Source organism: Acomys minous, assembly GCF_964271855.1.
Source record: "Acomys minous genome assembly, chromosome: 2".
NCBI classification, from domain to species: domain Eukaryota; kingdom Metazoa; phylum Chordata; class Mammalia; order Rodentia; family Muridae; genus Acomys; species Acomys minous.
In genome coordinates this window covers 70,839,131-70,853,821 of record NC_140484.1, presented here as the reverse complement: position 1 = coordinate 70,853,821, position 14,691 = coordinate 70,839,131, and the positions used below count along the sequence as shown (strand labels likewise).

The window sequence follows — 14,691 nt, the reverse complement described above, 5'->3', positions numbered from 1 at the left end:
AAAAAGAGAACCTGACCCCAACTAGTTGTACTCTGACCTTCATTCATACTTACACATTGAAACATAAAAGCATTCACACACACATACACACCCCAAATAAATAGATGTAAACAAATCAAAAGAAAAACAAACAAGCAAACAAACAAAAAACCCCAAAGAGTAAAGAAACCACTTAAAAAATTTTTTTAAAATTTAATTTGACCAGGGGAGAGTGTTAAATATATAAAAATTTAAAGATTAAAGTGGATGATAGAACACAATGTACCAGGCAGATATTACTTTATACAGAGTTTATTAATTGGGCATGGGGGGAGAAGGAAAGGGGGCAGAGAGATAGAGAGGGAGGGAGGGAGGGAGGGAGAGGGAGAGAGAGAGAGAGAGAGGGAGAGAGGGGGGGGAAGCGCCACGTGGACGATCCGTTCTTTTATATGACCCAGGGCAGGGCCCCGCCCCCATGGCAGGTAAGCAGTGACATCACAGGTAGGCAAACTGATGCAGAATCCTAACAGAGTGTGAATTCAGATCCCCCCTACCACAAATTAAACAGTCAATTATCCTGGATTTGGGGAAATCTCAGGGGACCGCGTGCCCCAAGTACAATGGGTGAGTGTGGGGGACGGTCATTTTAAGACCCCCGAGCTCACAATAAGAGCTACTCCTTTCTGGCTATAAACTAGCTTTTCCAGTAAGACTACTGGTAAAACCAGATAAAGGCCAGCTCCCCGCCAGCAGCAGGTCCGGGAACTTTTTCCTGACTAACCAGATCTTTTACAACTTCCCTCTCTCTCTGGAATTTCTCCCTCTTCTGTGATCATAGCAGCTGTAAAAGTAGACGCCTCCTGGAGCATCTCACAGTTAGGCATCCATAGCAACCCCGGCTTACGCAAATACCCATGCCGCCATGCCTATAAAAACCCTGTGAAATTTTTCAATAAAAGAGATTTGATCAGAATCCAGACTTGCCCGGTTTCTTGTGTCTCCTACCCTCTCTCACTGCCGCACCCCTTTCCAGGTTCCCGTTTGAAAACCCCGCGGAGCTGGGGCAGGTGAGCCTCGCCCTGGGAAAACCACCTTCCTGACCATGGTGTCTACCCTGCCAGGTAAGTATGAGAAACCACTGTTTTTAAGAATGAGACTCTGGAATGTTCTGCATGTCCAACAAGGCAGCAATGGCTGAATATCTCACGAATGTCATCCTTCAATTCCATTGTGTGTAAATAACTTCAAGTTATTTTCCAAAACGTTCACGAACTATATAGAACACCAAGCTATGTCTTGGATGTATGACTCTTAATGAGATCCTAAGTTGATAGTTTCTTCACTCTTGGGGTGGGTATGGGTGGGCATGTACCAGCTTGTAGGAGTTGGTTCTTTCCTTCAGCCGTGTGGATACTGGGGATGGAACTCATTCAGTGCTTAGCGGCAAGCCCCTTTACCAACTGAGCCACCTTGCTGGGCCAACTCATGGCTATTGCTTTTAAAACAAGATTTATTCATTTTATCTTACGTGTGTGGGTGTTTTACCTGCATGCATGTCTGTATACCACGTGCATTCAGTGCCAAAGGGGGCATCGGATCCCATGGACTGGAGTTAGAGATGATTTTAAGCCTCCATGTGAGAACCAGATATGGGTCCCCTGTGAGAGCAGCCTGGTCCTAAACGCTGAGCCTGAGCCGGCTTCCTAGCTTTTTTTTTTTTTTTGGTTTTCTGAGACAAGGTTTCTCTGTGTAGCCTTGGATATCCTGGACTCACTTTGTAGACCAGGCTGGCCTCGAGCTCACGGTGATCCACCTGCCTCTGTCTCCCAAGTGCTGGGATTAAAGGCGTGCGCCACCACCGCCCGGCTGTCTTCCTAGCTTTAAAAAAAAAAAAAATTGACCTCTCCCAGAGGGAAATCAGTACCAAATGGGTGCTTGCGGGGCCTCCACCCTCTTTGAATCTCTCATAGCTTTTGCCTCTTACTTTTCTATTTTTACCCCTGCTGGCGTTTGTGGCTTCCTCAAAGTGTGTCTGCAGTGCTGCAACCCCACAGTTCACACTTCCAGACTCTCGTTGCTTTCAGTCATGACTTTTAAAGTTCTTCTGGTAACAGGTATGTCAGGGTATTTGGGGGATCGTCAGGGTGAGGAGAAGGGGTTGTGGGGGGCCCTCAGGGTGGGAAGGAGGGATTCTTTGGGGCCTAAGAGTGGAGAGGACGGTCATAGGACAGGGAAGGTGGGAAGAGGCAAAGGGCTTTAGTGAATGTGAGGTACTAAGGATCGAACTCAGGCAGTCAGTGCTTAGTGGCAAGCCCCTTTACCAACTAAGCCACATTGCTGGACCAATTCTTGACTATTTCTTAAAAAAAAAAGAGAGATTCGTTTAATTTCTATTATTATTATTATTATTATTATTATTATTATTATTATTATTATTAATTTGTGTTAGGGGGTATGGGTGTTTTGCCAGTGGAAGTCAGAGGGGGCCATCAGAAAGAGAGGCGGGGATCTTTGGGGCTACAAGTAGAGCGAAAGAAGGTCAGAGAACAGGAAGGAGGTGGGGAGAGGCAAAGGGCGTTCGGGAAGGATGAATGATTCAAGAAGAAAAAGAGGAGAGGGAGACAAGAGGACCGGCCAGGGAAGCCTGCATTGAAGGACTCAACCCATCGGCTCTGCGTAGAGGAGGCCACTGAGGCCGAGAGCTGCCGGGACAGCACCGTGGAGCACAGCCGGTGTGTTTCCTCCTGCGCTCCACTTAGCATTTCTACTTAGTCCCAAGTTCTAGCTATCCAGCACCTGGCGTGGGTGTTTGTTGAATGACCAATAAATCAAAAGGGGGTTTGAGTTTGTTTCCTTTTATGTCGCTTTTTTTTGTAGGGAGTGAGTCAAGAAGGGAAGGGGCTGCCTGAGAGTTGCATAGGAAGGAAAATTTCTAACCTAAAGGTCTTGGTTGTGTAAATCATTGTGGTTGTGAAAGGGGCGGGGAAGAGGCCAGTGTGGGCTTAGACGGGGTTACGTTATAGCCCATGAAAGGCTCCCGTGGACCCTCGAGCCTGACTCAGCGCCTTTGGCAATGGGTTAAATGTGGCTATTCTTTTGAAAGACGGACCTCTGTCACTCATCAGCGACAGAGGTTGCTGAGTGAACTCCCCGGTTAAGTGAACCGCGAACAAGCCTGTCTCTCAGAAATTGTCCTAACTGATTACAGCTTGAATTTCCTTGATGAAAACTTGGTAGGGATGAGGCCTGGGGCTTGCCTAGCATTTATGAAACTCTAAATTTGATTCCTAGGGCCAGATAAGCACCTGTGATTCCCTGCATAGGGGTGCGGGGTGTGGGGTGTGAGGTGTGGGGGTGGGGAGTGGCGTGTGGGGGATGGGGAGGTGGGGAGTGGGGTGTGGGGGTGTGGGGTGGAGGGTGGGGAGTAGGGAATGGGGGTGGAGGTGGAGGATGGGGAGAATCAGGAGTTTAAGATTATCTTCATCTACACAAGGAATTCAGAGCCAGCCTAGAATAGGTGAGACTCTGTCTTGAAAAGCTTTCCCTCAAGCAGTGCAGGTGCCATGGAACATCCCTTTAATCCCAGCACTCAGGGGTCAGAGACAGGTGGATCTCTATGAGTTCAAAGCCAGCCTGGTCTACAGAGCTAGTTCCAGGACAGCCAGGGAACACACAGAGGAACCCTGACTCTAAACCACCACCACCACCACCACCACCACCACCACCACTTTCCTCCATGGTCTTGCCAGGCAGTCCTGACTAGTCTGGAACACACTAGTGAGTCTTTTGCCTCCTCAGTGCTGGGTTCTGCTTAACTTCTGTGGAAATAGTGAACGACGGCAGTGTGGTGGCCACCCCTGCACCCCCAGCGTCTGGGAGGTAGGATGGGTGGCAGGAAGATCAGGAGGTCTCGTAATCAGTTACACTCTAGTGCTCCAGGCCAGGCTGCTCTATGTACACCACTGTCTCACAGTACCACAACAGGCAGACCCCACGCCCGTGAAGCCCTGCCCGGGCTGTCAGTTTCAGTGAGTGTGGGCAGGAACGGTCCCGTGGAGAGGTGTGCTGTCCTCTTAACAGTGCTGGCTCCTTCTCTTGGACTCTCGTTTCCTTGTTATCCTTCCAGTGCTGGGCCTATGTCATGGATTCAATCTGGACACGGAACATCCCATGACCTTCCGAGAGACCGCAAGAGGCTTCGGGCAGAGTGTGGTCCAGCTTGGTGAATCCCGGTAAAGGCTTCAGGGGAGCCTTTGGTCTAAAAGCCGGGGGTAGGGTGGGGAGAGAAAGAGTTTCCTTATTGATTGCCCCCTCCCCCCACTTTGCTTTCTTTTCTGGGGATGGAGTCCAAGGCTTGCCAATGCCCTGCCACTGAGCTGCAGCCCTCTGCTCTCTTGGCTGCTTTTTCTGTTTTGAATTAGTAATGAGGTTTCAGGAGTCCAAATTCACAAGATCCAAGAAAGTTGGGATTAAAAAAAAAATCTTTCTTACTCCTTGTACTTCCCTTCCTAGGAGGGGCCCCTGACAGCTTCCTTCTGCGGTTCTTCAGGAAGGATTTTTAATCTGTCTTCATAGCTGCCTCCGCTGCTGCCCAAATCCTGTCCTCAAGCTGCAGTATGAGCTTTGTTCAAATTATGGCCTACTTCCAGGTTATTACTGTAAATACTTCTAAGACTATTTTTTTAGTGTGTGTGTGCGCGTGTGTGCGTGCGTGTGCCACAGCATGCTTGTGCGGAAGTCAGAGCTACTTGTTGGAGTTGTCTTATTTTTAAAAGAAGAAGAAGAAGAAGAAGAAGAAGAAGAAGAAGAAGAAGAAGAAGAAGAAGAAGAAGAAGAAGAAAAAGAAAAAGCAGCAGCAGCGGCAGCAGCAGCAGCAGCAGCAGCAGCAGAAGAAGAAGAAGAAGAAGAAGAATATTTATGTTGGATAGAAAAAAGGAGTGGCCAGGGGACCTGGTACCTCCAGCCTCCATGAACACTGAACTCACATGCATGTACTTCACACAGACATACAGACAGACAGACAGACACACACACACATACACTTTAAACAAATCTTAGCCTAGTGTGAGATTGGGACCAGCCTGGTCTACATAATGAGTTCTAGGACAGCCAGAGTGACATAGTGAGACACTATCTTAAAAAGAGAGAGAGAGAGAGAGAGAGAGAGAGAGAGAGAGAGAGAGAGAGAGAGAGAGAAAGTAAGAGATAGTGATGGCCACCATGACAGGATCATGAGGAGAGTCCCAGAGGGAAGCTGGAAGAAATCCTGAGGACCCAAAGAAAAATGCTCGGCTTTTATAGCTCTTCAGGAGATGATGGAAAGTTTTGCAGCACGTGGTTTGGTGTGAGGTGGCGTGTGTGATGAGCAGAACAGGTGCCAGGTGCCAAGTAGGGCATAAATTAGCAGTAATATCACACGCACAGAAGTCTTCCTCCCTCTGTCCCTGGGAGTGGATATAGCTGGACTTTCACTCCTTTGTGGAGTCTTCTTCCACCCTTCTCCACTCCTTTTCTTCCTCCCTTTCAACCCCCTAACACTAGATATGAGAGAAAAAAAGCATAGAGTGTAAAGGAAAGAGATCCCTGAATAAAGTCAGGGGTTGGAAAGCGGTGACATCATCGTTAGACTACTTCCTGCTGATTAGGGACGTAGAGTTCTTGGGGGGCAAGTTTGATATTCATTTTCCAGGATATCTACTTGTTTTCTTCTTTGTGCACAACTGCTTAGCAAACTGCAAACACCCACCAACAACCCACCACACCTCTCAGGGCCCTAGAATTTATAAACTTCTGAAAAGCTCCCAGAATTTCAAACACAATTGCAGAAATTATCTGCAGCTGGAAAAACCAAGCCTCTGCCAAAGGCACAGAGCAAATCATAGGAGCAGCCCCATCGCCCCACACCTGGGATTAAAACAAAACCATATTCTTATACTATTTCTGTGTTTTTATAGAAACCAAAATTCCAAAATTCTCACCACAGGGGAGCTTCTGGGGGGATGTGGCTTGATATTTTCAGACTGTGCAATCTGACCTCCTAGTAGTGTATGCATGTACAATGTGTGTGTGTGTGTGTGTGTGTGTGTGTGTGTGAGAGAGAGAGAGAGAGAGAGAGAGAGAGAGAGAGAGAGAGAGAGAGAGAGAAAGATGGCACACATATGGAGGTCAGAGGATCACTTTTGGGAGTCAGTTCTCTCCTTCCGTCATGGGACCTGGGGATTGAGCTGAGGTCATCACGTTTGTGTGGCAAGGCACCTTCACCATTGGTGCCATCTCACCAGCTGGTTTTCTCTTTTTATGGGAGGTGTTTTTTGTTGTGTGACTTTTTCCGGAAAGATGTGATCAAATATATGTTTGCTGCAGAGAGGACACTAACCAGAGACTAAAGAATGATTCTGTCCATGTCTAGCTCTGTGGGCCAATGACTTTAACTGGGATTGCTTAAAGGGTTACCCACAGGAGCAGGAGCCAGAGGATCTTTCTTCCGACTAACTCTTAAAGGGCTTGCGAGCTCCTCCCTCCTCTCCAATTGGAGCACTGATGGGGTCAGTCTCTTTCTGTTCTCTTCTGATCATTCCAGCTGCTGGGAGTTCAAGACGGCAGTGGCCATTCTGGGCCCAGAGCACTTGTTCCACAGCTGACCCTTTTCTGTTGATGCTTCCCCCCCCACCCCGCCCCCCCTTTTTCAACTCTTCCACTTCCTGGTTTGCAGGAATACCAGAGGAGGAAGGCAACCTGGGGTGTAAGTTGCAAGTCTCCCTTTCCCAGATTGTCATTTATCTTTTGGCTTTGGTTTTTTTGTGTGTGTTTTTGTTTTTTACATGAGCTAGGAATGGTTTATTTGCCTTTCCGGGCTTTGATCTTCCTCAGATAGAACTCCAGCTCCTTGCCCTCTAGCACATGGGCATCTGCTCTGCCACACTGGTCTTGAGGCAGTACAGGCAAGAAGCTTGCCCTGCTGGAACTGCTCCTCCAGAAGACTGCTGATTTTGGCATTCTTTTTTCCTCTCATCGTATTTCTTCTGAATTTTCCTTGATCGTTTTTTGTTTAAAATCTCTTCCTCCTCAGGAGTCAGCTTGGCCCCCTTCTTGCGGCCCAGGGGCAGCGCGTAGTGGGACTCGTCCCACTGCGGGGCTGGGTGCTGTCAATGAGCCACGATGCGGTTCTTCACCAGGGTCTTGGTGCGCACAAGCTCGTTATTGGATGCATTGTAGACAGCATCAATGATCCTTGTTTTACGAGTACAACACTCAGAGCCCCAGGAGAAGCTCCCCACATCCAGTCTCAGGGCACGGTACTTCTTACTGCCTCCTCGAACTCGGACTGTGTGGGTGCGATGAGGCCAATCTTAGTGCTGGCAGCGGCCGTCCTAGCTCACACTTCCGCTTCTTGTGGTACGGCTTTCTCTTACCCCCGGTCTTGCAGCCCTCGTGCCAGTTGTCCCGAGAGATGCCCATCGCTCGGCGCTGGCTTGGCTTTGTTTTTAATCATTGTCACATCTATACATTTATTAAAATGGTTATATGTTCAAAATACCCATTTATTTTGGTTTGAGAATTGCTTATGTGTGTAATGTCTTTTGAGCAAACCCACCTCTTAGCGCCTGCTCTCCCATGCTCCCCTATTACTCCATCCCTTTTCCATCCTAACTTTATGTGCTGTTTTCTTAAACCCATTTTTGAAAAACTCCCTCAGAGTTTTATGTTATTCTTAGAAAGAGCCTTCCCATTCGAGGATTTAATTTTTTTTTTCATTTTTTCTTTGCTGTTTCTTCCTATCTGTGGGAGTTCAGGAACCTTACTTCTCTCTGCATCTGTAGCCTCCTCTCCCTGCCTTCAGAATGTTCTTTATTACCCTCTTCCTACAGAGTGGTTGTTGCAGCCCCCCAGGAGGCAAAGGCTGTTAACCAGACAGGTGGCCTCTATGAGTGTGATGTCAGCACAAGCAAGTGTGAGCCCATCCGCTTGCAAGGTGAGTCTTGACTCTCCCTTTGACTCCTGAATGGAGTCTACCTGTGAACACACCTGGTTTGTCAAGCTTCTGTGCTTCTTTGGCGGGGCAGGGAGCACCTGGCTCCCCAGCCTCTGCCTTGGCTATAGACCCCTCAGGCCACCCCTCTGTGCTCCTTCCTCATAGTCTATCCTGGGTCTTCCAGGCTGAAGTGACTCTTTGCAGCTCTTTTTTGCTAAAACAATTAATATTTAAATTTTTATATGTGTGTGTGGTGTGTGCACATGTGTCTGTAGGTGCACATGCACTGGGTGCAGCTTGTGGTCAGGGTCAGCATCCGTTTCATCCCTGGCTGCACTCTATCTTGCTTATTTTGAGTCAGGAATTCATTGATTTGGCAAGGCTTTCTGGGCAATGAATTTCTCTTCTTCTTCTTCTTCTTCTTCTTCTTCTTCTTCTTCTTCTTCTTCTTCTTCTTCTTCTTCCTCCTCCTCCTCCTCCTCCTCCTCCTCCTCCTCCTCCTCTTCCTCCTCCTCTTCTTCCTCTTCTTCTATTTATGTTATATCTGAGTATTTGCCTCCATGAATGTATATGTGCCATATGCACTTCTGGTGCCCAGGGAGGCCACACGAGCGTGTCAAGGGTCCTTGGAACTGGAGTTACAGACAGTTGTGAGCTGCTATGTAGGTGCTGCTGAGCCATCTGGCCAACGGATTTCAAGGGTGCTTCTGTCTCTGCCCTTCCAGCACTGGGGTTGGATGACATGACCACACACCCTCTTTATCACATGGGCTCTGGGGATCTGAACTCAGGTCCTTGTGCTTTCATGGCGACAACTTCATGGACTGAGGCAGCCATCTGGCCTGTCCCCAGATAGACGTGAGTAGCATATATCATGTCATATAAGAGGAGAATCCTCTCTCTGTCCTCCTCGGCCTCTCTCTTCCCTTCCCCTCCCCTCTCTGCAAAGTCTCTTGACCCAAGATAGCCTCAAGCTTGCTTTGTAGCCAGCAATGGCCTTTGACTCCTGATCTTCCTGCTTCCTTCCCAAGTGATGGCTTCACCACAGGTGGCCTTATGCTTTCTGTATGCTAGGTCACACTCTACCAACAGGGTCACACCTCCATCATCCCTGAAGTTGGGCTTTTTATTTTTTTAATGACAGTTTCCTTTTCTTTCTTTCTTTCTTTCTTTCTTTCTTTCTTTCTTTTTTCTTTTTTCTTTTTGAGACAGGGTCTTGGAACTTGCTATGAGGACCAGGCTGGCTCAGATGTGCAGAGACCTTCCTGCCTCTGCCTCCCAGCAACTGGGATTAAAAATGTTCTTCGCCATGCCTGGCTGACGTTGTGTATAATATATTTCAATCCTTTTGCCCTCGCTACCCTCTCTAATCTCCCCTGGCTCTTCCTGCTGACCTGCAATCCTAATAGTCTCCTGCATTTTAAATCTTATCTTACTCAGTCCCATCCACTTCTATACAAGGAACATAATTTTGTTCTTCTTTGTGTCTGGATAAGAGTCCATTGTGTAGACTGCAACCTCTTTATCCAGTCATCTTTTGACTGGCATCTGTGCCTGGCTATTGTGAGGAAGACATTGAACATGGGTGTCCACACCTGCCATGTCCCTGCCTGACTGTTTCACAACTTCTCTTCTCCCTGAGGGCACAACTATGCATATATCTGTCTTTTCAGTGCCCCCAGAGGCTGTGAATATGTCCTTGGGCCTGTCCCTGGCTGCTTCAGCAGTCCCTCCCCAGCTGCTGGTAAGTTGCCTTCCATCAGAAGAAGGTCTTGAGGAGAGAAACGGGAGACCTGGGATGCTGGGCTGGAGGTCTTGCGGAGGGTGGAGGCGCTTCAATGGGAGGCAGGAGCCGGGTGCAGGGGGTGAGCAGCCTCTTACTTCTGCTTTGCCCTCAGGCCTGTGGCCCCACTGTGCACCAAAACTGCAGGAAGAACACATACGTGAATGGTTTGTGCTACCTATTTGGGTCCAACCTGCAGAGGCCGCCCCAGCAGTTCCCAGAGGCTCTTAGAGGTAGGTGCCTTTCGGCAGAGACTTGGCAATGGGGGAGCGGGGCTGAGATGGTGGGTGCTCATTGGGAGGGGGGCGCGCGCGCGCATCTGAGTACAGGGAGATTAGAAACCCTGGGTCTCTTGGAGAGAAGTTAAGGGAAGTGCACTAGCCAGTCACTCCTGGGAGAAGGAGACCAAGCCACTCGGCTTCCTTGGAGCAATTGCTGGAGTTGCCCAGCCATAGTCCTTAGTGTTATTGATGGTGTAGACCCTGCTTGCTTCTCCAGCTTCCTTCCCAACCCACTCTGCCTCAGCCACTATGGTTCAGAGCCTCCCACTGCCTCTCTTCTCCAAGACTTTTACCAAGCTGTCCTCAGCGCACTATCCTGGGGGACTTCTTTCTCAACTCTCGTCTGATCATCCGTTATTGTCATTCTTGATTAAATATCATCTCCTTGGACAGCTACTCATGGTGTCACTTCCTTGTGATGCCAGCGCCAGGAGGCTGAGGCAGGAGTGCCATGGGTTTGAGGCTGGTCTGGGCTACATAGCAGGACCCTGTCTAAGATAAGTAAATCAATAAAGTTGTTTGAAGTCGTCTCTCCTCTGTGCTCTGTGGGCCTTCCAATCATCACACCATCAGTCCTTATCATAACACCCTCCTTTGACATCTCATATAGACTCAACTTGCTTGTTTTTTTTTTCCTTCTCCTGTCCTTCCTTCTGCATGAAAACAAGCACACTGCCTAGTGTGTTCCACGTGCCCTGTGCCTATTGTTACCTAACAAACAGCAGTTTCAAACTGGTTTTTATAAAAAAAAAATTAATTTACCATCTGAAATGTTCTATAAGTCAAGAATTTTGTCTTGGCTTAGGCTTTACTTCTGAGTCTCTTGGGAGACTGAGGTGGAGTTGTTTAACCATGGGATTCTGCTTCCTTTGAAGTCTTGCCTGGGGTGTAGTCCTACTCCAAGCTCGTGTCTGTGCCTTCTGAGCTGACGGGCTCTGCTCCTCATGGGCAGTAGGCTGGGGGTCTCTCTCAGTTGTTTGCCACGTGGTTTCCTCAAACACCGGCTGAGGCATAAAAGGAGGGGTCATAGGGGAGGAGGGGATGGACAAGGTAGATGAGTGATGGGGGACAGGGGAAAAGGGGAGGGAGGGAGGGGAGGAGAGGAGGGGGAGAGAAGGCGGAAGACGGAACAGAAGTGTTTTCTGCTTTTTCAGAATTAGCATCTCAGTACCCCTGTCATATTCTATTCCTTTGAAGTAAGTTAAAAAAAAAAAGTTCCGCTCAGCTAAGTGTAATGGCCTGTCCCTGTGTACCTAACACTTGGGAGGAGGAGGAAGGAGGACCTTGTGTTCAGGGTCATCTTCAGCTACACAGTGGGGGGGACTGTCAGTGTTCTATCACTGTGAAGGGACACCATGACCAGGGCGACTTATAAAACAAAGCTTTAAATTGGGGCTGTGTTGACATTTGTCTTTAAGCTCTATTTTATTTGGGGGAATTGAAGCCTTTACCTACCTTCCACCAACTCCTTAACCCTAGGTAAGAGAGAAAGGAGGTTAGTGGGGTAAGAGGGACACAGACCCCTTTACTTGTCCCAGCTATTTAGGGTCACTTGGGTTCTTTTGGGGCAATATCAATCCCCCTCAACAGCAAACACAGCAAGCAGTCTGCTCTGAGCTGCTGCATTGAAACGTTTTTTTTCTCTGTCCGCCATACTGTCAGTCTCTGCCTCTCCATACTGCTACACGCTACATGCCACCACCCCAGGCCACACGTTCTCTCTCAGGGTTCTCTACTATTTATATCACATAACTGAGTTTCCAAAGCAACCAAAACTCCCATTACAGGGCTGGCTTACAATTCATTATCATCATGGTGGGAAGCATGGCGCAGGCAGGCCAAACCAGTGCACGAGGAGTAGCTGAGAACTACATTCTATTCAGCTGGGAGAGAGAGAGAGAGAGAGAGAGAGAGAGAGAGAGAGGCAGAGACAGAGACAGACAGAGAGACAGAGACAGAGACAGACAGAGACAGAGACAGACAGAGAGACAGAGACAGAGAGAGAGAGACAGAGACAGAGAATGACTCTGGGTTTGGCATGGACTTTTGAAATCTCAAAGCCCATCCCCCAGAGACACACTTGCTTCCAACAAGGCCACACCTCCTAACCCTTTGAAATGGTGCCACTCCCTGCTGACCAAACATTCAAACCTATGAGCCTATGGGGGCTGCTCTCATGCAGACCATGACAGGGAGCATACAAGTTTACTGCAGTCGCAGGACGGGGCTGGGTGGCTGCCTAATAGACTCCCATCCCCTAGGCATTTGCAGATGGAGAATGTGAGGGGTTGAATAATCATTTCAAGCTGCTTTCCCACAGGGCTGGGTAGCTTCAAGCTGGCTGTACAGCTAAAGGCAGGCAGTGTTTTCTTCTTTTATAATTTCTTCTCTGTCTGTGTCTGTGTCTCTGTCTGTCTGTCTGTCTGTCTGTCTGTCTGTCTGTCTCTCTCTCTCTCTCTCTTTCCCTGGAAACAGGGTCTCTCTACATAGCCCTGGCTGCTCTGGAACTCACTGGCTGGCCTTGAACTCAGAAGACGTGAATTCCACTGCTCCTCCTGGGCTGTTGCCTTGGCTTTTTCAGAGAATGGTCAACGGGATGGTTCCTATGGTGGTTTGAATGGGGCTGGATCCTGCAAGCTCATATATGTGAATGGTTGGTTCCCAGTTGGTGGGCTGTTTAGGAAAGACTAGGAGGTGTGGCCTTTAGGGTGGGTACATCACTGGAGGCGGGCTTTGAGGTTTTGAAAGCCCATGCCAGGCCCAGTCTCATTCCCTCTCTGCCTGCTGTCTTCAGATTAGAAGGTAAGTTCTTAGCTACTGCTCAAGCGCCATACCTGCCCGCCCGTGATGGTCAGGAATTAGCCCCATGAAGCTGTAAACAAGCATCCAATTAAAATGCCTTTCTTTTATAAACTGATTTGGCCATGATGTCCCTTCACAGCAACAGTACAATAACCAAGTCAGCTCCACAGTAACCTGAGCCCAAAGAGTACGTGGTAGTTGGATGGGTAGCCTCTGACCCCAGTGGTAGGAAGGTACCATGGTTACCCATCCCTAGAGCAGGACACACAGAGATGGTGTCTGTGGTTCTAAGATGTGATGGCGTTGTTGGAGCAGATGCAGTGTTGGCTTTTCCGGGGGAGCACAGCCATGTGGATTCCAGGCAGCTCCCTTGGCTGGGCTTTGTGCCTGTGAGGGATGCTGAGATCCCCACTGATGAGGACTGTACATATTTAAGGTGCTGAGAGATGTTGGTACTCTCTTGCAAAGCTTCCTCCTGTCATAGGGAGAAGCCTCTATTGGTTTGGCACTGATCTTGGCTTTGGAAACCAGGTGTAGACCCTCTGTGGCCAGGCTGGGTTTCTGTCCTCTCTAGGGTCACTGCTACTCCCTTGATGTGTTCTGGTACCCCCCCCCCCCAGTTACTTTCATACAAATGTAGTTGGTTTTAATTGTGCTGGCTACCAAAGGCTTCTGGTCAGCCATCTTGAAGATGTGTAGGATATTTGTCCATGTTTATTTTTCTTGGTGCAAAATCAGGATTTCTTTTCCTTCCTTCCTTCCTTCCTTTCCTCCTCCTTCTTATTATTATTTTTTTTACCCTTTTCCCCTTCACTGTCCAGACGAGAGCTGATATTCAAAGATGACATTTCTAATTACATAACTAATTTGTATTCTTTTTCCCTCTGGCCTAGGATGTCCTCAGAAAGAGAGCGACATTGTCTTCTTGATTGATGGCTCTGGTAGCATCAAGGCCACAGAATTTCAAAAAATGAAGGAGTTTGTCTCAACTGTGATGGACAAGTTCCAAACGTCTAAAACCTTGGTGAGGGCTGATGACAGATTCATGGTGGCAAGGCTGTCACTGTTCTTACATGACAAAAGTGTAGGATTTGGTAAACTGATGACGGTGTTGCTTTCTCACGCTCTGTTCTGCAGTGCTTGCTGCAGTCTCAGCATTCCTTTGGTTCCTGTCCAGTAGTGGTCCTGAGTAATTGATAGAGGCTACCCCTGTGGAATGGAATCCACATGTCGTTCTTGCTGAGCTCTAGTACTGTCAAAAGATGTGTAGGGCCGTTGTTGGGGTGATGGGCACTTTCTGGGGTGTAAAGCATGTGTGTGTGCCCTTTTTCCAGTTCTCTTTGTTGCAGTACTCTAATCGCTTTCGGAAACACTTCACCTTCAATGATTTCAAGAAGAACCCTGACCCAAGATTTCACGTGAGCAAGATAAGTCAGCTGGGCGGAGCAACGCGCACCGCCACAGGGATCCGGATGGTAGTGTGAGTCCCTTCATCTTTGCTGTCGATTGGAGGAGGCGATGGTACTTACAGCTGGACTGGGAAGGGTCAGGGGAGCTCCTCAGACAGGGACTGGGTGAAGCGGTTTCCAGAGGGCAAAACTATTTGAGGAATGTTCATGTAAACACAGGTTGCAGTTAAAGTTGACAGCTAAAAGAGGCATTAAGAGCACAGCTGGAAAGAAGGGCTGAGCCTGTTCTGGGTGTGCATGTGGCTCAGGGCAGACCAGGAATTTTAAGCAGGTGGGAGGCATTCCGTTATGTCTCTGTTACAGTTTTTTCTAAGATGGCTCTGTTTTGGGTATGTATACAGAGGTGAGTGTGGGCTTGAAGTGTAGGAAGCTGAGGGTTTGGTTAATAAAGTTAGTAAAGGGCTT

The 14,691-nt window shown here is 48.4% G+C and overlaps 1 protein-coding gene and 1 pseudogene across 5 annotated transcripts in view; one reads left to right on the top strand and one right to left on the bottom strand.

Moving 5' to 3' along the window:
• The first annotated feature begins 377 nt into the window (after positions 1-377).
• The window catches only part of LOC311587614 (integrin alpha-M-like), a 36,666-nt gene continuing 22,352 nt past the window's right edge, over positions 378-14,691 (top strand). For 2 of the 4 annotated variants that reach the window (XM_084764660.1, XM_084764659.1), the window contains exons 1-7: positions 1,719-2,093; positions 4,106-4,211; positions 7,848-7,951; positions 9,625-9,695; positions 9,850-9,967; positions 13,711-13,841; positions 14,152-14,297. In XM_084764660.1, the coding sequence (XP_084620786.1) occupies positions 1,907-2,093; positions 4,106-4,211; positions 7,848-7,951; positions 9,625-9,695; positions 9,850-9,967; positions 13,711-13,841; positions 14,152-14,297 (863 nt within the window). In that variant the 5' untranslated portion in view covers positions 1,719-1,906. Of the gene's footprint in view, positions 1,101-1,715; positions 2,094-4,105; positions 4,212-7,847; positions 7,952-9,624; positions 9,696-9,849; positions 9,968-13,710; positions 13,842-14,151; positions 14,298-14,691 lie in introns of those variants that run through there. The other 2 variants (XM_084764662.1, XM_084764661.1) reach the window with 2 other exon arrangements.
• LOC311587773 (small ribosomal subunit protein eS8-like) lies at positions 6,787-7,446 on the bottom strand (annotated as a pseudogene). The gene has a single exon. The product of its transcript is annotated as a small ribosomal subunit protein eS8-like (transcript).